At 34.9% G+C, this 23044-nt stretch overlaps 1 protein-coding gene across 1 annotated transcript in view; it reads left to right on the top strand.

The window, feature by feature from the left end:
- LOC143640077 (neuron navigator 3-like) overlaps positions 1-23044 on the top strand; it is a 148892-nt gene that overhangs the window by 51754 nt on the left and 74094 nt on the right. The window contains 5 exon segments of the mRNA XM_077108020.1: positions 12179-12311; positions 13076-13346; positions 14296-15004; positions 16958-17446; positions 22726-22886. Coding sequence (XP_076964135.1) covers positions 12179-12311; positions 13076-13346; positions 14296-15004; positions 16958-17446; positions 22726-22886 — 1763 coding nt within the window.

Genomic DNA, 23044 nt, shown 5'->3' with positions numbered 1-23044 from the left:
TTTAAGACCTGCCAATGAATCAATGGTGTCCAGAGGACTGAGATGTAGGCAGGCGCAGCATTCAGAAATATAAAGCAGTGCATAATATTCTACTCATGCTTGGTGATTTAAAATCCAATTAGGTAACTACTGTCAGCATTAAAAATCATGTGGGCAGGTGGTCATTTCTTATTGATTTATTAAAGTAAGTGCTTAGTGAATATCTATTGTGATCAAGGGTTTTGCACCCAGTATGTAAACATTTCCAACTTTCACGGATTGTCATATTGGTTGACAATAAAAGGGATAAAGTAATTAAGTATGTAGTATGTTGTATGATAGCAATTTCTAAGGGAAATGCTATAGTAAGAAGATAGGGAGTATGTGGTGTATAGACAGGGAATCTTAATTTTCAAATAGGATGTCCATGAAAGACCATCTTGAGAAAGTTGTGTATCCACAGGGATCCTAATGAATGGGGAGGAGACACATGCTGGTACCTGAAGGAAGAGCAAAATGCTGTTTACTTTACCTCAGGCTCTTGTTTCATATCTGTTTCAATAACATTTACCTAAGAATACTCAGGTGTTGACAAATATTATAACATCCATAGCCATGTTTTCTTTTCTAAATAACAATACAGTATATCACAGCATCAACAAAGTACAGAAACATGTTTATATAACTATGTCTTATTTTAATTTTTAGTAAAACAAAAAAAATACCCATTCAAAGGTTAGGACCTAGTAGGTACTTCTGTAGAAATAAAAAATGTCATGTGAGTAGAAACATTGTCATGGTTGTAATTGGATTAGTGTTGGAGCAGAGTACACCAGGAGGGAATCAGTAGTAAGCCTGTTCCTTGATTTCATTAATGAAAAAATTGAATAGAGTAGCAGATTGAGACTGAAGTTAGTGTTGAGTGTCTGAAGTATAGGAATGTTATTTTTAACAGAATTTCTCTTTTGTTCATGATTAAGTAGGACAGTTGACTCAGTGATATGAAATATCAAAAAGGCCGACTCGAATACCTGCCATATAAAGTGCTCCTACACCAAAAAATAGGAGTGTGCTGAAAGATTACCTACAATAGAATTTTTCTCTAGAGTGGCATTTTCCTCTGAAATCACCTTTAAGCCTGCAAAATTTTTATACCTTTATTTAATTAATATTTCACAATTCCTAATCATTAAAAAACAGAAAAAAATAAATAAGTTGAATCTATAACACACTTCTTTTCAAGCATGTTTGTCTCTAAGGGTGAATCCAGAGGTAAATGTGGGCTACAGAGCTAGAAATGCATCACCAGATAACTGAAATTAGCCCCACTGAGATACTGAACACCAACAATCTAAAAAAGCATGCTACAACAATCATTTTCTTTTTAGAATAGCTACTGATCTAGTGTATATTCAAATAGTAATCTGCCTAAATGTTTACTTTTTTTCTTTGACATTCTATAAAATTTGTACTCTTCTGTGTTGTAATCTATGCAGCAAGCCATGTGACCACCACCACAAACCTTCACTCCTTCACTCCTAATCACTGACCTTCACTAGGTGTCCTTAATTCTCTATTTTTCCTTTTTTAAATAAATCACATAAATAGAATTGTACAGTATATAGCATATTCAGTCTGCCTTCATTCACTTAAGAAATTCGAAATTTAGCCAGGTTGTTGCATGCATCAGTGATTCATTCCTTTTAGTTGCTAAAAAAATAATAATAATAATGCTGAGATGGGATGAAGATCTTTGTAAATAAATCTTAGTTCTCAAGTCTAAATATTTATTTAGAATAGACTCCAAGGTCAAATTTTCAAGTAGTTTTAAGACATTTGATAAGATATTGTGAAATAACCTCAAAACATTATACAAGATATGTTTCTACCAGTATCTCTATCATATGAGCCTTGGCAATATCAAGTAATACTGTAAACCCTTGGGATAATCTTTACTAATCCAATGGGTTAAAATCGCTATATCACCATTACCATTTTTATTGTTGTGGTTAAATAACTGTACTCCGTATCTGTAGAAATATGGTTAAAAACTCATTATTTACTATGAGTGAGAAATTGGGTGGGTTATTTGACTTCTAGGAGTCTCAGTCTCCTCCTCTATCATCTGAAGATAACAGCAGTGCTAAACTTGTTAGGTTGTTGTAAAAATTAATTCAGTTACTAGAAAATGCTCATAAATAATATCTAGTCACTAGTAACAATCTGCATGTGTTAATTGTTTATTAGCTAGCACCTTTACCTATTAATGAAACTAAATTTATTCATATGATTTTGGAATTTTTGAAAGTTTTCTTTGTGCATACTATATTAATATTCTTTACCTTTTTTCTGTAGACACTTAGTATTATTCTTACTACTTGGAGCTCCAGACAGTAAGAATTTTAAATATTTTCTGTTGCATTTTAGGTGCAATAGAAACCTTTTATGCATTTTATCTTTCACTTTCAGATCACATTTCCAACAGAAAGTAAAACATGTTTTTTAAAGTCTAGTTGGTTTCTTTATGATGCTCTTCATTGCTTTTATTATTTGAAAATTCTTCCTTGTCTAGAGAAAAGAAATATATATATTTCCCAAGATAGTCTTCTACTTTTCATTCTGAAGTCATTTGGAATTTAATTTAAATTGTGATATAAATCTTCATTTTATATTTTCCCATACTATGAATTTTCTCAAGAACTTTCACTGAAAATCTAAATCAAGTTTTTTATTTGTTCTTCTGTTTCCTTGATATTATAGTATCCATTATTTCTTGAATTTTCTTTCTGGACTTAAATATTAAGACAGTGTTAATCATTACATGGGAAAAACATCTTTTTGTTAGTTATGAGTAAGAGACATTTATTCTAGATTGGACTCACATCCTCAGCCCTATTTTGTTTTTAATTTAGAGACAGGGTCTCACTGAGTTGCTTAGCATCTCACTTATGCTGAGGCTGGCTTTGAACTCATGATCCTCCTGCCTCAGCTTCCCGAGCTGCTGGAATTCCAGGCAGCATGCACCACTGCCCCAGCATCTTGATGATGCTTTAATATTTAAGTATATCAGAATGAACACACGCATTACCAAGAAAATGTAAAACTGTCTTTTTTTACAGTTGACATGAAAAAATTGCATGAAGAAATGACAAAGGAACTGATTTTAAAATGAGAGCTTCAATCCCTAGCACTAGCACCAAAAAAAGAGAAGAAAAAGAAAATAATATCAATTAGTGAATTCAACAAGAATGTATCATAGAAAGCCAAGATTCAAAATTCACTGGTATCGTACATACTAGCAATAAAAAGTTGAAACATGAAAATTTTGAATTTGTCATTTATGACAGATGACAAAAAAAAACATGATATATTCAGGAATTATTACTGAAAGAAAATAAAGTTCAAAATACATGGAGAGATACTTCTTGTTTCCAGATTGAGCAACTCAAAATTATTAAGATATTAATATTTTTTACTTGAATCTCTAGATTCATTGTAATACTAGTCAAACACCACCAGGCTTTCCATAGAAGCTGAGAAGCTGATTCTAAAATTGAAATGGAAATATAAAGGCCTAAATAGCTAAAGCAATTTTTCAAAAGAAGTTAAGTACAAATCTAGTTGATGTATATTACCAAATTTCAAGACATAATCTAAAGATACAGGGTCAAGAGAGTGTGATATTTATCAAAAAAGATGCACATGTAGATCATTGGAACAGAACAGAGAATCTTGAAATAGACCTACACCTATATGATCAAATAGTTTTTAATGGTATATGTGCCAAGATAAAGAAAAGAATAATCCTTTCATCAAAAGATTTTGAATAAAATATGTATCTATACATTAGAAAACTTGTGTACTGCCATTTCAAATTTTATCATATACCTAAATGTAAAAGCTACAACTAAAATATAATTCTTCTAGAAACCATTGGAGAAAAATCTTTGCAACCTTAGGCAAGACAGTGATTTCTTTGTAGGAAAAACTACATTGTGAACTATTAACAATTCTTCCACTTTATCAAAATTATACACTTCATTTTTCAGCCAGGCTGAGAGAAAATATCTGCATTAGATGTATCTGAAAAGAACCTGTATACAAAATATGCAGAAAAATATTATGACTCAACAATAAGATAACCCAGTAAAAATTTTGAACATACATGTCACCAGAAAGTTATAAACACATAAACCATTGTTCAGCATCCTTAATTATCAGGGAAATGCAAATTAACATCATAATGACATACAAGTAGATTGGCTAATATTACAAAAACTGACAGTACCAAGAATTGACAAGGCTATGAAACAACTAAAATTGTCTTAGGTTAAGAATGTGAAGTTAGGGGCTGGGGTGGTGGCTCAGCAATGGAGCCCTTGCCTAGAACATGTGGGGCACTAGGTTCAATCCTCAGCACCACATAGAAATAAATGAATAAAATAAAGGTATTGTGTCCAACTACAACTAAGAAAAATATTTTTAAAAAGAATGTGAAGTTATATGAACACTTTGGAAAAGAGTTTACATTTTCTTCCATTCACCCACCACCTGCACTTTTAGGTATTTACCCAAGAAACATGTCCATGCAAAGACTGGTGTGTGAATATTATTAATAGCTTGATTCAGAGTATTTCAAAACAGGAAACAATACAATGCCTTAATGTAAGGTATGTGGATAAGATCCACAGAATTGAATTTATGGAGGGGTCATGAATTGTTAAGGGAAAATTTAGTCAAATACTCATTTCGGACTTGGCAGAGATGAAGAGTTGGCAGGGATGAAGAGCTGCCTTTTTTATAAAGAATGTAGTCCAGAATTCTTATCCTATCTTAATGCAATTAAAAATGAAAGGATGAAAAAATATTTTGATGAGATTTGAGAACTTAAAGCTAATTATGTTAATAATTTTTCAGTAAAAAATATTCTCTCTGAAGATTTTTTCAACTTAATTAACTATGCCATAACAAGCAGGATTAATTGCATCCCAACTAGGGAGAAATCCGATGTTTATAAAACCAAAGAAGAAACCAAAGTCAAGGTCATAAAACTTGAAGATTGGGAAAATAATGCTGTCATCAATCAAAATTTGTTCCTTCAAGTTTGCTTAGCAAAAAAAAAAAGCCAAACTCAAACAATTTTTTCTTCAATACTGTGTTTATTATTGGACTTAATCCAATTTAAGATCACTTAATAGAAGCAGTGTTTTCAAAAGCAAAACTGCTTTATTTATTTAACAAACATATCTTAGTCATCTGTTCAATAACAGACACTATGTTATATGCTAGGACTATAGAGATAAAGCAAGTTCCTTATTTTGAGTAATTTGTACTATAACCAAGAAGATAGAAAATGCACAAGAAAATGAATGATTATAACAGGTGGCAATGCTACTAATTAGCATAGTAGTTGGTCTTCTAGTCACTGCTGTAATATTTCTATTAGGAAGAAATTTGTCAACTCTTCAAAGAAATAATATTGACTCTGTCTTGCCAATATTTACTCTCACTTCCATTATAACACCAATTCCTGTTATAATCATTCTTGAAACTGTTTTCCTCCCCAGTAAACATTGAGCTGTTCAAGGAGAGGAGCTTATGTTTATTGCTGACTAATAGGTTTTATGGAATGAGGGCCAAGTGTAGAAATGAGAATGTGGAATAAAATGGAGGCGTATTCCCCACCAAGCTGAATAATATTGAAGACTAAAGATCCTGATAATGGTGCTGAGAAGAAACAGAAGAGTAATGCACTAAGGCAGAAGGATTGGCAGGTAATGCCAATTAATGAAAAGGGAGAAGAATTTTTGAAGAGAAATGATATTAATTAAATAGAGTACATTTGAGATGTTGACAGCACATCCTTGAAAACCTGTCCAAATAAGGCACAGAATGCTGATTTTGTATTCAGGAGAGCATTCTGGATTAGAGATGTGAATTTGGGTATCATAATCATGAAGGTGATGGTAAAATTGTGGAAGGTGGGCAATTCACAAGGAAGAATTTCTAAAATGTTTTAAGAAGATTGTTATGATTTGTATGTGAGGGATCTCCCAAAAGTTCTCGTGTGACACAATACAAGATGGTTCTGAAGTGAAATGATTGGGTTGTGAGAGTCTTAACCCAATCAGTAAATTAATCCCCAGTAGGGATTAACTGAGTGATAACTGAAGTGGTAGGGTGTAGCTAGAGGAAGTGGGAATTAGGGCATGGCTTTGGATATATATTTGTATCTGTTAAGTAGAGTCTCTCTCTGCACTTCCTGATCACTATGTGAGTTGTTTCCCTTCACCACACTCTTGCTACATGGTGTTCTGCCTCACCTGGAGACCTGAGGAATAAAGTCAGTTGTCTGTGGATTGAGACCTCTGAAACCATGAGCCCTCAAATAAATTTCTCCTCCTCTATAATTGTTCTGGTCAGATCCTTTAGTCACAACAGCAAAAAAGCTGACTAAAACTAAGATAAGTTCAGAATACTGACAGATGTAAAGAAATCTCAAAGAAAAGGAAATAAGTAAAGGACTAGGAAGACTCAGGTGAAGCTAAGAGCCTAAATATAAATGCTTATCATTGACATATTTCAAGAAGGCAGGGCAGCATAGTGCTAACCAAGCTTTAGTGTCAGAATTCCTGGGTTCAGATCCCATCTCTGCCATCATTAGATCTTGACATGTGACTTAACTGACCTGAGCCTCTTCATCCTGAGATTAAAGGAGAGCAATCATTCAATTCATGGATGTTATTGAAATATTTTAAAGTAATTTGATGACAGTTTTAGTGAGAAAATCTTAGAATCAAGAGGAAGAAGGAGAGAAATTAAAACTGTGCCTTTGGAAGAGAATTACTTTCATATAAGTTAGAATTTCTGAGCAGTCCAGAGAAATTATTTGGAGTTAAATAATTTAAATCTCTAAGCATTTGTTTGTTATAATTAATTGACTTTCTTGCTATCTTCTTAAATGTATGCTGGGGTTTGGGTATCATTTGACTGAAGCTCCCAGAGTCTCTGGGTTGATTTCAGTCTTCACTGTGATGGTATAGAGGCAGTGGGACCTAGTGGAAAATGATTAGGTCACTGGAGTGGGCTATCGGGGGGAGAGATTAATGTAGTTCTGATGGGACTCCACCTAAACCCATGGTAACAAATTGTTATACAAAGAGTAAGCCTGGCCCCTGAATCTCTCTGGCTTTCTTGATGGCCATGTGATCTCTTCCTGTGCACTCACCAGCCCAGAAATATCATCTGCCATGTTGTGGTGTGGCCAGAATCCCTCACCAGTGCTAGTTCGATGTCAGTACCTTGTTCTTGAATCCCCAGAACTATGAGCTAAATAAACCCCCTTCCTTCCTTCCTTCCTTCCTTCCTTCCTTCCTTCCTTCCTCCCTCCCTCCCTCCCTCCCTCCCTCCTTCCTTCCTTCCTTCCTTCCTTCCTTCCTTCCTCCTTCCTTCCTCCCTTCCTCCCTTCCTCCCTTCCTCCCTTCCTGGGATTGAACTCATAGGCACTCAACCACTGAGCCCCATCTGCAGCCCTATTTTGTATTTTATTTAGAGACAGGGTCCCGCTGAATTGATTAGCATCTCACCATTGCTGAGGCTGGCTTTGAACTTGTGATCCTCCTGCCTCAGCCTCCCAAGCCACAACCCTTTTTCTTTGTAAAAGAATTTTGTTAAAGAAAAAGAAAAGGACTAAGACAATATGAATGAGTAAAACATACATTTGAATTAACACAGGATTGAGATTGATATAAAAGACTATTAAGGAGGAAGGAGAACTATTAATAGAGTACTGATTAAGCCTTCACTCAGGCTATCTTTTGGTTTCAACATCTTTGAATCCCATATCATTTAGTAAGCAATGAGTGGAGTTAAAAGAAAAAATAAAACTGGACACAAAAAGTAGAACACTCTAGTTTTAGAGTGCTGAAAACATAGAAGAGTATTGCCAAAAAGTGAGATTTTGGAGTTTGAGATCTTAGAGGGAAAGCAGTTTGAGGAGCTAGAAGAATGTAAGATAGTATAAAGTGGTTCATGGAAATGATTCATTTTCATTCCACAAAACACTGAGATGGGAATGTCAGAACTGTGTAATGCAGTAAGCAGATTAGCTGTGTAACTCTAAAAAGGTCAAATATAAGACCTTAACCCCATGAATTTATTGGTTTTATTCAATTACAACAAACTAAATTTGAAATTTGTTATTTTATTTTGTTTATTAAGATAATTATGTTTCAGTTTTCTATTGAGTGAAAATTTTTGACTCATTTTGGAATCATTCATGTATGTAATTTTAACCACAAAGGTACATTGTGTTCATTTGAGACATTAAATGGTTTTTAAGCAAATACAAAGTACATGCTATGATTACAGTAGTAGTTATAGCATTTAACTTCATATTAATTGATGCAGGATTTATATCAGTAAAAAGCTATTAGTAGAAATTTTGATGTCTAGCTTTCTACCAGAGAAATAGTCACTAAAAATGCTCATTAGAAATTTTACATTTCTGTTTAATTCCACTCTGAATATAGAACATAGGATGGTAGATATTTCTTACAAATTCGTGTTAAGTATGAGAGCTTACCTCAGTAACTGCCTTTCGCTTAATCTCAACAAAATTCAGAACTTTTATTCAACACTGAAATGTTATGCATTTCCCTCACCAGTAGTGATTCAAAGAAAAAACAACTCATAATTCTGAGCTCAGGAAACATATATATTGGTTAATGGTTCACTCTTTTTATAAAACAATATGCTAAATCCAGTCCAAGAGGTACATATATGTGTCATGACAGTATAGAAGAGCTACCTAGGTCTTTCTGAGAGAGTAAGCATCTTCCTAGAAGACAAGCCCCTGAACTGAGGCATGCAGCTAAGTGTGGCTTGGTCAGAGAGCCAACGGGGACAGATCTTCAAAGCAGAAGTGATTGGAAGCACACACAGTCCCAAGTCCTAGTGCAGAACACAAGACAGAGGATGTAAAATCTAAGCTAAAGAAGCAGACTGAGACCACATGGAAGCCTTGTTTGGACAAGACTTGTCCGTCCCTCCCTCCCTCCCTCCCTCCCTCCCTCCCTTCCTTCCTTCCTTCCTTCCTTCCTTCCTTTGTCTTAATCTTTTATTAAGTTTGAGCAGTCAGTTAAGAGATTTTCTATGTACTCCTTACCCTCATGCATCAGGGCCTTTCCCAAGAACAACATCTTCCACCAGCGTGATAGGTTTGTTATAATTAATGAACCTTCATGAACACATCCTTATTTCCCCAATTCGAAAGTTTACACTAGTATTTGCTCTGGATACTGTATGTCCTATGAGTTGGGAAAACATGTATGGATATGTATCAGCCATTTTGGTATAACACAGGAATAGTCTTGTTACCTTACAAATCTTTCATGTTTCACCTCTTTATCCTTCTCTCTCAACCCCTGAAAGCCCCTGCTTCATATATATAATATAAATATATATTATATATAAAAACTATGGTATGAGATATATATATATATAATCTCCATAGTCTGCCTTTTCCAGAATATTATGTTTGGAAGTATAGTATGTAGCCTTTTCAGATTGGCTTACTTCACTTAGTAACATGCATTTAAGTTTCCTCTGTGTCTTTTTGTATTTGGATACATGATTTCTTTTGAATGTTGAATAATATTCCTTCGCCCAGTTATCTAATGAAGGACTTCTTGGTTGCTTACAAGTTTTGGCAATTGTGAATAAAGCTACTATAAATGTCTTTGTAAAGGTTTTGTGTGGATGTGAATTTTTATCTCATTTGAAATACCAAAGAGTGCAGTTGCTGGATCATACAGTGTAGATACGTTTATTTTTATAAGAAACTATCAAAATGTCTTTTTTCTTCCTGCCAACAATGAATAAGGGTTTTAGTATTTCACATCCTCATCAGCATTTGGCGATCATTTTCTGTATTTTAGCCATCCTAGGTGTATAGGTAACTATTATTTTAATTTGCAATTCCTAATAACACAGTCTTTAGTATCTCTTCATATGCTCATATGCTCATACACATCTGTGTATCATTTTAACTGAGGTGTCTGTTAAGTTTTGGCCCATTTTAATTGACTTGTTTGTATTGTTGAGTTTTTGAGACTCTTTATGTCTTTGGAGTAGCAGTACTTTATTAAATATGTATTTTGTAAATATTTCTTCCAGTCTGTGGCTTATCTTCTCATTAACTTGATATCTTTCTTGTTAATGAGCCTGAGTTTTATTTTACACTAGTGGTTATCCAAGTGCATATTTATGTTTTGATAATTGATATGCACATATTCCTGTGAGAAGGTATTATGTGAATTACTTAATACATAAAAAATTAAATATAATAAAGAAATGAATGATGTTTTATGAATTATGAATGTATTGATTGAGGTTCTTAATTGCAAAATACAGAATTTGCTTTGGAATTACATCATGTTAGAAGGCTCTTTGGATTTGGGGGCTGATTGGAGAACTGGGCTCTTAGAAAACCAATCACCTTGACTCTGCTACCAGTGGGTACCTCTGACGCTTAGAATAAGAGGCCAGATATCTGCCAGTGCTAATAGGGAAGAACTGAATGACTCTTCCAGCTGATGGAAAAGACTCAAACAATTCTGCTACCTTGTTCGCTAGAGATGGTTTTTCTCCTTCGTGATTCTGTGGGCATAAATGGTAGATAGAACCTATGCTGCTGTCTGTCGGGAGTCTGGAAGTGTGAATTCCTTTATATTCTACTTTGGGATCTTATGGCTCCAGATGTGAGAAACTATCAAAATAAAATATACAGAAGGTATTCCACAGATGACAGATATTTGCTGTAGTGATAGAAAATACATTTTTGCTGACATTGAAAAATAATTGTTATTGATAATAATCTCATTTATTTATGAATATTTTAGCAATCATGAGGTGTTATAAAATCTCAAGCAAAATACATACACGAGGAAGGTTCATCATTAGTGATAGTGCTATAAATTCAATTTTTCTTGATAATTAGTTTTTTGGTCAGTATCGTGTGATCTGAATACATCACTATTATTTTTAACTTATCGTGTAGCTCAAAAATACATTCATCACTCCTTTGGGGTTTTGCTCATGCTTTCCTTATGAGTACACTCTTCAGTGTTGGATTATTTACAGGATATCTACAGCAACCTGTCCGTTTCATGAGACTATCTTTTCCCTATATATTATTTCTGAGTCTAATATGCAAAGATTCATTTAACATAGCACAGATAAGTGATAATATTTCATAATTGATTGAGAGCCAGTCAGTAAACAAAGGGACTGTGTTTCACCCCCTGGCAGAGCAGAGTTCCCACTCTCCTTCAGGTGACTCTGCTCATCCTACATTGTTTCTGTACCATCTAACACATTGATTAAGTGAAGGAGTCTGTTAGCCTACACAGAAGTATTAATATAGTCTGGATAATTCTTGGTTAGATGAAAAAAAATAGGCTCAGAATTCCAGATATTTCTCTTATACCAAAAGTGGATTTTGTCATGCACCCTGTGATGCAAATATATTTTATTTTAGAATCTAGGGCTTGGGAAAGGAGAGATTTTGAGAGAGTAGCAGGGTAGTGTCATGGCCAGATGTGAATTTTTAATCACTGTCCCAGATTTATCAGTTGAGGTTGTACTAGAAAAGACCAAAAGCATTAAAGTTAGAAAGGAGGATATTGTATATTATTCAGAATTCTGACTGATGACGACATGATTGAATGAATCTCAATATTTAAGGGTTGGTGAATGATTAGAAGGAGATACTAGGGTAGGAAAAAAGAATGAAAAATGACCTTCTGGTTTATGACTAAAATACAGGGTTTTTAAAAAAATTTTTACAACAAAGGTTGAATGAATCATGCTTTATAATTTCTGGTTGTTTTTTTAGGGAGAAAAAGAAAAGCCAGTTGAATATTATTCTTTCCTGATATTGTGCAATACTTGTATCAGTGTTTTCATTAATTCCACAAGTTCCCCTGGAACTTGGATCTACTGTAGACACTGGTTCTTTCTAAATTTCAGATAAGATTTTTCACAGGTAGGCACTCAATTTCCATGATTTTCCCAAAGTGGGAAATAAGTAATATTTCATGGTAAGATTAAAAAAAAAGATTGCCTTCCTAATACCTGATCAACATATTATGAAAATGTAATGGCTTGCCCTGTGTGTCCTGGGTTGAACTCATTTTAGCTGGGATGATAGCAGTTCTGTGAGCAGTGGCCTGAGTGACACCCTGGATAACATCAGCACTGATGACCTGAACACCACGTCTTCAGTCAGCTCTTATTCCAACATCACTGTCCCTTCCAGAAAGAACACTCAGGTAGGAGTCACCATCTTTCTTTTACCACTGTTTCTGCTACTTTCTTCCCCAAAATTATTTTGTATTAGATTAAGCTGTAGCACAGCCTCCTACCCTGAAATAATTGCATTAACTGATTAAGCCAGAGCTGAGAAGGATTCATTTTGCTTCCCTGGTCCCCAGAGTGTCTTTATCTTAGTCTTTGCTAGAGCTACAGCCTGAGGATTTGCAACAATGTGCACCTCAGCCTAATTTTGATCATAGAAAGCAGCTTACATATATGTATTTCCTATTTTTATCATTTAACCTAGAAAGACCTATGTTGTCATGTGTTTCCTATTAATATTGATATATTTGTTCCAAACAGCCAACCTTTGGATAATGCTTGATTAATTTTATTTTGATCCCTGAAATGAATTACTAGTTCTCATGTACTAATGGCAAGTCAAGAATGGACATTAAATAATTAAGTTTTATCTTGTCTTACCTTTCCTTGTTACATTTGACACAGAAAATTCCTTCCTTTCTGGAGTGTTTAATTAGGTTTTTCTGCACATATTTATCCTGACATTCTCTAATCTGTGCAAGTGAGAATTATGTGGCTAAAATTAATGAAACCTAAATGAAGACATAGATAAAAATAGAATCGTCTCAGGAATCCTTTTGAAGACGTATAAATCAGTGCAGCTTTTTTTAAACCAGTTATCTGGGAGAGCATCTCCAGTGCCTAATTCACTTTATAGATTTTTCTGCACAGAGTTTTTCTGAAATATTTTTCTTCATAGCTGAAGACGGATTCGGAGAAACGTTCCGCAGCAGATGAGACCTGGGACAGTCCCGAAGAGCTGAAAAAAACAGAAGAGGATTTTGACAGTCATGGCGATGGAGGTAGCAAGTGGAAGAGTAGCTCCTCAGGACTTCCTGAGGACCCTGAGAAGACCGGCCAGAAAGCTTCCCTGTCTGTTTCTCAAACGGGTTCCTGGAGGAGAGGCACATCCGCCCAGGGAGGGACTCCAGCCAGACAGAAAGCTGGGACAAGTGCACTCAAGACTCCTGGTAGGCTCGGCACTTGGCAGCTGTTTCATAAAAGTGCTTTAATTTATTGTTTCAATTCAGCCTTATTTTCTTTAAAAATAGCTCTCTTTTAAAATCAGATTCTTCTCCATATACTTAAAAAACATTTTAACTAAATTTCACACACTTTTTTCATCTAAGGCCACATGAATATGACCATCTAGGCATGCTTTAGAGACCTCCCTCATAGTTTGGAGATCTGGAGTGTCTTAGTGTGTTGTGATCACTTATGGCCATGGAGAAATAAAATAAGGCTACTGAATCAACAGTGCACCTCCATCTGTTCTAACTTCATTAGGAAAATTTATAATATTTATGTTAGTTATGCCACTGAGCTTCATCACAAACTCTGAGGGACATAAGCAGTCACACTAATTTAATGGGTTAGGATGCTGGATATTTAAGATCCTGTTTAGACTTTTTAAAAGAAAAGGGTAAAAGAATTCTGAAAGAACGCACCTTTTCCTTCTTTTTTTTTTTTTTTTAACTCTCTGTCTCCCTTAACTTTTTTTAAGCAGTTATTTAATTTTTATTAAACAGAGCCACCTGAAGTATGGATGTTACAGGTCATCCAGATATAATCATTTCGATGTATTATATTTTATTTCTCTAATATTTTGCTTGATCGGGTAAAGTGTTATCCTTTTAAAGCGTGAGAATTGCAAGACATGAGATATTAACAGAGAGCATTAGTACTTGTTTTCATTTTATCTCCTCCATCTCTGATCAAATTTCCTCTGACAGCTAAAAATTTTTTTGTGCTTACACACTCAGTCCTCCCAATACATTAGATTGTACTCCAAGATCTAAAGTAGTTCACATTTAGGAGCTGAAGTAATATAAAGAAACATTCACATTTTATACATTACTTTAGGAAGAGGCATGACACCAAAATATGCAGACCCATATTTGTGTATTTCTCATTAATTAGGGAAAACCGATGATGCCAAAGCTTCTGAGAAAGGGAAAACTCCCCTGAAAGGATCCTCCCTACAAAGGTCTCCTTCAGATGCAGGGAAAAGCAGTGGAGATGAGGGGAAAAAGCCCCCCTCAGGCATTGGAAGATCCACTGCCACCAGCTCATTTGGATTTAAGAAACCAAGTGGAGAAGGGTCTTCTACTATGATCACTAGCAGCGGAGCGACGATAACAAGCGGCTCAGCAACACTGGGCAAAATCCCCAAATCTGCCGCCATTGGTGGGAAGTCAAATGCAGGGAGGAAAACCAGTTTGGATGGTTCACAGAATCAAGATGACGTTGTGCTGCATGTGAGCTCCAAGACCACCCTACAGTACCGCAGCTTGCCTCGCCCTTCAAAGTCCAGCACCAGTGGTATTCCTGGACGAGGTGGCCACAGGTCCAGTACCAGCAGTATTGACTCCAATGTCAGCAGCAAGTCAGCTGGTGCCACCACCTCAAAACTAAGAGAACCAACTAAGATTGGGTCGGGGCGCTCAAGCCCTGTCACTGTCAACCAAACAGACAAGGAGAAAGAAAAAGTAGCAGTCTCAGATTCAGAGAGTGTTTCTTTGTCAGGTTCCCCTAAATCCAGCCCCACCTCTGCCAGTGCCTGTGGCACTCAAGGGCTCAGGCAGCCAGGATCCAAGTATCCAGATATTGCTTCACCTACATTTCAAAGGTAAGGATATATAAAATGATGCATAAAAGTATAGGATGTACATGTCACATACATATACTATATATAAACATTTATATATGTGTGTGTGTGTGTATATATATATATATATCCCAAATACACATTTTCTAAGATGCATATATCTTAGAATCTTGTAAAATGCAAAGAGTTCTAAGAATCTGATCGTATACATAGGTAGCAAAAAAGTGGTGCTCCTTTTGAGAAATGGTCAAACTTTGCAATTGCATTATCATTGTGGGTATTAGTAATACAAACAGCATATGTAAGAGAATTGAAATCAGATGGCAATACTCAAGGATAGTGATTAAAACAAAGTAATAGCTTGTAAAATTTCAGTAGAGTTTCATCAATCAAAGCAGTCAGTCTTTATGACTATCAGCATTGACTTCCAATGTTTTGTAATATGGCTGGTTCTTAATGAGTCGATGGTCATAATATAGATGATGCTGTGTTCTTATTACAGATTACATAGGGAAAATTCATACAGTACCATATCTTGACATACTAAAGAAAATTAAGGTATGATATGATTGGCAAGGTTTGAAAACATTTGGAATTTTGATATAGGATGACAGGCTATTTTCTAGCTCTTCATCAGCTTTCTTTGTCAGGACTCTGGTAAGCACATGATTGGTTTCTGCAACAGTATGATCTTTGGTATCAAATAGGTGAAGTTCTCAGAAATATAACTGTTTCTAAATAACCTAAGTGGCAGGAAAATAAATATAGTTAAAAATTTGAAACAAATAAGCTATACCTATCTGGGTCTGTTTTCTCATCTGTGAAATTATAGAGCATAACTTACAGTTCATTACCTCAATACTTTTAATGTTGCTTTTATTCTGCTAACTAAACCAAGGCCTTTGATATTTTGGAAATAATTGGTCTTAAAACATTTAGCAATCTTTGATATTTTTTTAAATTCTAGAAAGTTCAATTCTCAATATAAATATTAATCCTGAAGAACTGGCATTTTGAAAGGTTGATCCTCATTGGAAAGAATAAATTACAGCTTATAGCAAGAGTAAATATTTGCATTGCTTAAGGAAAAGCAAATAGTGCCCTCCTGTGGCCCATTACCTATGAAACAATTTCTCATATTCGTCATAAATATTTCACTGTAGAAAATATGGATTTCATTGGAAACTTAATCCGTAATCATTATGCCATTACTTCATATCACTTTATTTCCATATTTACATAAATTTGATTATATCATCTGCTTCATTTACAAAACTAAAATGTTTTCTAAACTAAACTCCAATATTTAATTTAGCACCAACTGTGTTTCATGTCTATTATAAATATGCATTTGAAGAGCCCTGGCAACTGACACGAAACCCTTTGGCCTTTCCAGGGGAAAATATGGACAAACTCACATGTTGCCAACAATGTCCAATATCGTTTCTGACCAACTATTCCCTGACAGGCACCCAGGCCACCAGATATTCAGTGCAACTTCCTAGACCTTGCCTTAAGCATTCCTTTTAGATACTGAATAAACTGTCAAAAAGAAAAAAGAAAAAAAATTCATTTAAGTGTTCTATATCGAATGCGTAGAAGTTGTTTCATAATAATGGTTCTGTAAATAGGTAACCTCAAGAATGATCAGAATATTTGCATGAAAGATTCTTATGATCGCTTAAATTGTGAAAGCCCCGAACTTTCATGCTTGGTCTTTGTTTTGCCTGCTTCCTCCTTGCCCTGGGTAGCAACCCAGAGCTGACTTAACCCTCACCATGAGGATATGAGAGATTTTGAGTACTCAATTAATAAAACAACCAAGCCTATAAAGTTCTTTAACATAGAGACAAGATGTGCTTGGTAGCTCAGTACACCACAGCACACTTGGCTCTTGTGCACTGTAACCCTAAATATTAAATGTGGATATTAGTTTCTTGGAACAACTGAAGTTGTTATTTGTTTTTCTTTTAGGTTGTTTGGTGCCAAGGCAGGTGGCAAATCTGCCTCTGCACCTAATACGGAGGGTGTGAAATCCTCCTCAGTAAAGCCCAGCCCTAGTACCACGTTAGCGCGACAAGGCAGTCTGGAATCACCATCGTCTGGTATGGGCAGCATGGGCAGTGCTGGAGGGCTAAGTGGCAGCAGCAGCCCACTCTTCAAAAAACCCTCAGACTTAACTACAGATGTTATAAGCTTAAGTCACTCCTTGGCCTCCAGTCCAGCATCGGTTCACTCTTTCACATCAGGTGGTCTTGTGTGGGCTGCCAATATGAGCAGTTCCTCTGCCGGCAGCAAGGACACTCCGAGTTACCAGTCCATGACTAGCCTCCATACGAGCTCTGAGTCCATTGACCTGCCCCTCAGCCATCATGGCTCTCTGTCTGGACTGACCACAGGCACTCACGAGGTTCAGAGCCTGCTCATGAGAACGGGTAGTGTGAGATCTACTCTCTCAGAAAGGTGAGCTTTCCTGAAAGCATTGCTGAAGTCTCACCCCTTTCTCCCTGCACCGTGCCTAACTCCCCATGTGAGTGACGTTTGTGCAAAGCAATACAAGATTGAAAGACATAGTATTGATGAGACTTAGCCTTTTATTTTATACGAAATTTGCAGAGAAATAACACCATTAAGGGTAGGGTGGCTAGATAATTAAGTTTCTCAATATGAATGCACACATTTATAGCCAGCAGGCAATGTGAACATTTAAAGCATGTATTTATATATTGAGCGATGTCTTCTCAAGACATTTTAATGATTTGGCTTGAGCTCCATGATAACATAAGCTCCTTATAATAATTTAAACATTTTTAAAGACCAAATTTAAATGAATTCTATAATCATGCTCTGAGCAATATGTTAAATTGGTTTTATTTGTGCTTCTACATGAAAAAAATAGCAAACTGATCACTGGGGAATCCTAGGAATTGGAGGGGAAAAAAGTCAGTTGTCAGCCCTGAATTCTTAAAGAAAATTATATATAGTGCTATTTGTAAATAAGACTCTTAAAAATTGATCATCGTCCAAGTATTTCCATTGGTTCAATAATTTCTAACTTAAAATAGAGAATATAATGCAGCATCTCTGACTAATACACTTACCAGAAGGTGTCAATGTTGAACAAAATGATTCTAGAATCCTACTGACAACCCCCCAAAATCCTAAAATAATTGATAACGATTCTTACTCCTGGGAAAATTTCTTTAAAAAATTCTTAAAACTGCCACTTTTCCCCTACTTGTTTCTTGGCACACATAAAGCTTTCACAAATAGTCTTGGCCACATGTGTTAATGTACTATTTGGGTAACACTCTGGTCATTGAAAATTTTTGATACGTTTTCCTTTGGTTTTGCTACTGTAAACAGCATATACAACCAGTGTTTGATTTTTTCATCAAAGAAGTTAGGCTTCCGAAGACATTGCAGATTCTAGTTTCAGAACTTCTAAGGTATATGGGCATCATAACAGGTCATTTATAAAACTTCTAAAAATTAAGTCAAATTATAAATTTTCATAGCCAATTTTAATGAATGTATCATAGGTTATAAGTCAGATGTGGGGAATCCAAATAGCAAGTTGACAGCCAGATCAAGCATACTACAAATAGGTTATTATTTATTAGCTAGAACTACCCTCCAAAAAACAGATTATTTTTAAATTATGAAGGTAACTGCAGCAAGTTGGCCATCAACCTCCTTCCTCAGCATTCGGGTGTTAAACACACAAAAAAATATAGTCAAGTAATTAATTGTAACCCAGTAACCCTCAAATCAAAATCACATGTTAAGATTGATGAGTTTTATAGCTATAAGTGAGATACAGTTTTGACATTTTAGTCTGATCTATATTTTAGCTGAGTACAATATGAAGTTTCACTATAGAAATATACAAATATGTAGTTACTTATTCATTTTAAGCAAATCTTTTTTTTAATGGTTGATTAATCTTGCAAATAGGCCAGTTTTACAAATGGGAATTCCATAATATTAAGCAAACCAAATAAAGATTTTTTTCCAAAATATACTGTGAACCAATTTTTAATAAATGAATGCTTTACCTTTGAGTCTTAAAAATGCATTCACGGACATTAAGCCACATAAAATAAATGTTAATACCTTCATAGGTATAGTATATAAGAGATATTAATTAGTCCCAGCAAATTAATGGATGGAAATAATTTTTTGATATAAAACATTCTGCATTTTCTTAGGAATGAAACTGCAAGCAATAGCAGTTTAACCCTTTAAAATGCATGTAAGGAAGTTTTTGATCTGTGGAGAAGAAATTGGATGCAGTTCATGGTTCTGACTTAATTGGACAGCAGCATGTAGAGAATGCTAAGGAAATAATAGAGCCATATCTGACAGAAAGTGTGTTAAAGTGTAAATATTTAAAGGAAATTAATTAGAGATATACCATAGAGAAATCTGTAAGTTTATGACAATAGTTTGATTTTCATATTCTATATTTATATTAAGTCAGTGGGTTTTCATACAGATTTTAATTTTAGTTTAAATTCTTTTTCCTTAAAATTGGTGAAATAAATAAATAATAAATAAATGAATAATAAAACACTTTTTTTTATAACTTTCCCTCTGTAGCAATTCTAGATCACTGGTAGCCTTTGTGCAATAATAGTCCCATTTGTTTTTTGTATTTTTTCAGACCTAATCAGACTCTAAATAAAATAGTAACCAACTATGCAAATTTCTGGCTCATTATTGAATGTCAAATCTGACAACCATGCTCTAGTCTTTCTGCACAACTATGGACTTTCGGCAAACTACCTTGATGGAACCCCTACTTTACTCATTGCAACTCCTTACCTGGCCCTCCCTGGCATACGAGTTGGCAACCACTGAGGGTTTACAGAAAGTCTACATAATAAAATCCGTAACATCCATATTTGAATGGAGAGTTCTACCTAAAGCTTTAAATTACTTTGATAAATTTAATTTTTTTTTAATTTTTTTTATTAAATTGCCTTGTGATATATACACATAATTTTTATACAACTGTTTCACATTGTCAAAGAATATCTATTTTTAAATCTTCCCTGCAGCATTAAACTTTAATTTGCACACGTGAAACAAATGATCTTTAAAATAGCTTATGTGACCACATAAATACGTTAGCATAATGTAGTTCATATTTGGAGATTTCTCATATTTGTTCAATATGATTCTTTTTGTTTGTTTATTCATACTACTAAGAAAATGTCTATAGTCAAGATGTATCCTGGAACAGTCCTCTGCATAGTGTAGTAATTACCATAGTGGACATTCCCAATAAATAATGTTAAAGTTGTGTGAAGCCTTCAGATGCTATCTGTGACAATACTAATGGAGTATACGTTGAAGAAAACATTTTAGCTTTGATTTTGAGTGATTAAGTAAATGTCTTTTCATTCATGTTTTGTCATCCCCATTATGCATATCCTGTGTATTTAATTTTGATCATTTGAGGATTTAAAAGAAAGAGCTATAATTCTGCAAATTCAATTAATTTTTCTCTCTGCTGTCCATATGCCAGAGATGATAGCAGAATCCTTAGACTTGTCCCACTTTGTTGTTGACACCCTCTTTTCCTCTGTTTTCACAGGCCATTTCTCATTTAATCTAGGCACATCTTTTCATCCCCTCTTATGACCAGTTGAAAATACTTTTAAAGAGAGATGATAAATTTTATTGTTCTTTAAATACTCAATTGATGATTTCTAAAAAATAGTAATGCTTAAATTCATTAAATATTTAAATACATAATATCAGAAACATTGTTTTAAGGAAATGCTCATTATTAGTCTTTTTCTCTTATATGTAAATGGGAAATACTCAATACCTCTGCTTTTATTAAAAATAATGTGAAGACAAAAGATGATTTTAAGTGGTGCTTTTCATCCTTTCTGACCACTGGAACTTGTCACTTTAACTTTAGGCACATCTATCTCATTGCCACCTCTACGGTTCCCCTGCAGGAGAGGTCATAGCAAAAGTCTAGTTAGTTGCAAAGAAAAGGGAAAGATACCACAGTGTTAGGGCAATTATGCCAACATATGATTTAATCTACTAATAATACTGTCACTATATTACCATTGATGGTATGGGGTTGGAAAGGAACATTGGGAGAAGTAGACATTTTGTCACCCTCTGTTGGCCTTTTTCAGTCAGTTAAACTTTGATATATATGTGTTACCAGTTATTTTGTGTAGTTTGGAGAATCATTTTTTGTTGGTTGTATAATTTGGAAGTTTTGTTTACATTATGTCCTTAGGGGTTTTCTTTGTTTTAACAGCATGCAGCTTGACAGAAATACACTACCCAAAAAGGGACTAAGGTATATATTTATCTCAGCACAATTGCTTCCTTTTTCTGTTGTTATGGTAACTTTGTGTGCTGTCTCTCTTCCTCTCTATTTCTTTGTTTGCAATGTAGCACCTGACATTGAGGGTGAAATCACTTGTAATCTCAATCTTTTCTCTGGTCCAGAGAGTTGGTGAGATGGCCCTTAGGAAGAGATACTAGTAGAGATTGAGATGGTGCCTCAAAGTAATTTCAGTGTAATTACCACTATGTTGAAGTAATAAGAGTTCTCAAAGCACTTGTCCCAAGCCTTGGTTTTGGTGGGCAGCAACTTTTATAGAATACAGAACTTACTCCTCCAAATATTTATAAAATGACTTCCCTAACTTCTACATCTTGGAGGCGTATGCTTGCAAAACCTCAAAACCCATCTAGTCTGCACATGTGGCCAGTAATGATGAAAGATTGAAGGATGCTGTAATTTGAATCAAAAGAAAATGTATTTTCATCATCACAGGACAAGTACTACAACGAAGGTATCGATTTTGGAATAAAACCTCAAAAGTCTTAATTTCTATTTTTCCCAGGTTCAGATACATTTAAATCTGAATTAATTTAATACAGTTTAAGAATCTCAAAATAATTATTCAGTTTATAATAAAAACTAAAGTGAAATTTTAATTTATTGCCATATTTTACTGCATACGGTTTCCTGAGGAGGAGACATAGAATAAACTAGTAGTGGAGGTGTAGAACTATGAGCAGGATAAATCAATTGCTCTTTGGTACTAAGAATTTAATTATTCTAGTGAAACAGTGAGTACTGGCCAAACTAGGTCTTCCCCATTATGTTTTTTTCTCTCAAATTTGTTAGCAATAGCAAATGCCTGACAATATCATATTTCAATATTATGTTCTAGAAATTTATTTTCCAATAAAGTGAGCACATTTCTTTCCTTTCTTTTTAATCCAGACATGATTATCAAGTGGCATTTTAACCAAATAACTACTACTCCTTTTTTAAAAAGATGGGAATTAATTTGTGTCCCATTTCATGCCTTTCTGTGACCATCACTTCCCTTCCCTTGCTTCTGCCTACCACTGTCCACCATTTTTAGTCTGTGTCTTCACCCTCTCACATCCTTCTAAGCACTGCACTTTTGGGTTCTCCTCAGTTAACTTGGCTGTCTGCTCATTGATTTTCAACTTCATATCTCACAGAAGCATAATTTTCTTCTCAAATGCCTTTATTTTTTTTTTCCTGTGGGATTCAAACAGATGGTGTCAAATCATCTGGAAGAACTGAGCAATTCTAATTAGATCCAATCTGTTTGAGATTGTTGTTCAGTCTGAATAGTAAGCCCCTCTCAATTGTTTTCCTGTCCTGGTATTGCCTTGCCCTTGTAGATGTGCTGAAGTATCTTAGCTGTGCTGTTTTGCAGATATACCCCATCATCTCGGCAGGCCAACCAAGAAGAAGGCAAAGAGTGACTGCGTTCTCATTCCACCGGAGGGCTGCAGGATACTGGCAACCAGTCACCTCTGGTCTCCCCTTCTGCCATGTCATCTTCTGCTACAGGAAAATACCACTTTTCTAACTTGGGTAAAATATTCTACCACATAACTGTGTTTTGTTCCTCTTATGATTCACTCTCACAGGAGCCCTGGTATCTCTCCATAAAAAAAATTATTTGCATGGTAATGGTAATTTACTGTTCCCAGACTATGTCATTTATTGTTCATGACAAATGCTTTACATGG

Source organism: Callospermophilus lateralis, unplaced genomic scaffold (genome assembly GCF_048772815.1).
Source record: "Callospermophilus lateralis isolate mCalLat2 unplaced genomic scaffold, mCalLat2.hap1 Scaffold_112, whole genome shotgun sequence".
In the NCBI taxonomy this organism is placed as follows: domain Eukaryota; kingdom Metazoa; phylum Chordata; class Mammalia; order Rodentia; family Sciuridae; genus Callospermophilus; species Callospermophilus lateralis.
The sequence above is the reverse complement of the archived record's forward strand: the minus strand, read 5'-3'. Positions and strand labels throughout refer to the sequence as shown.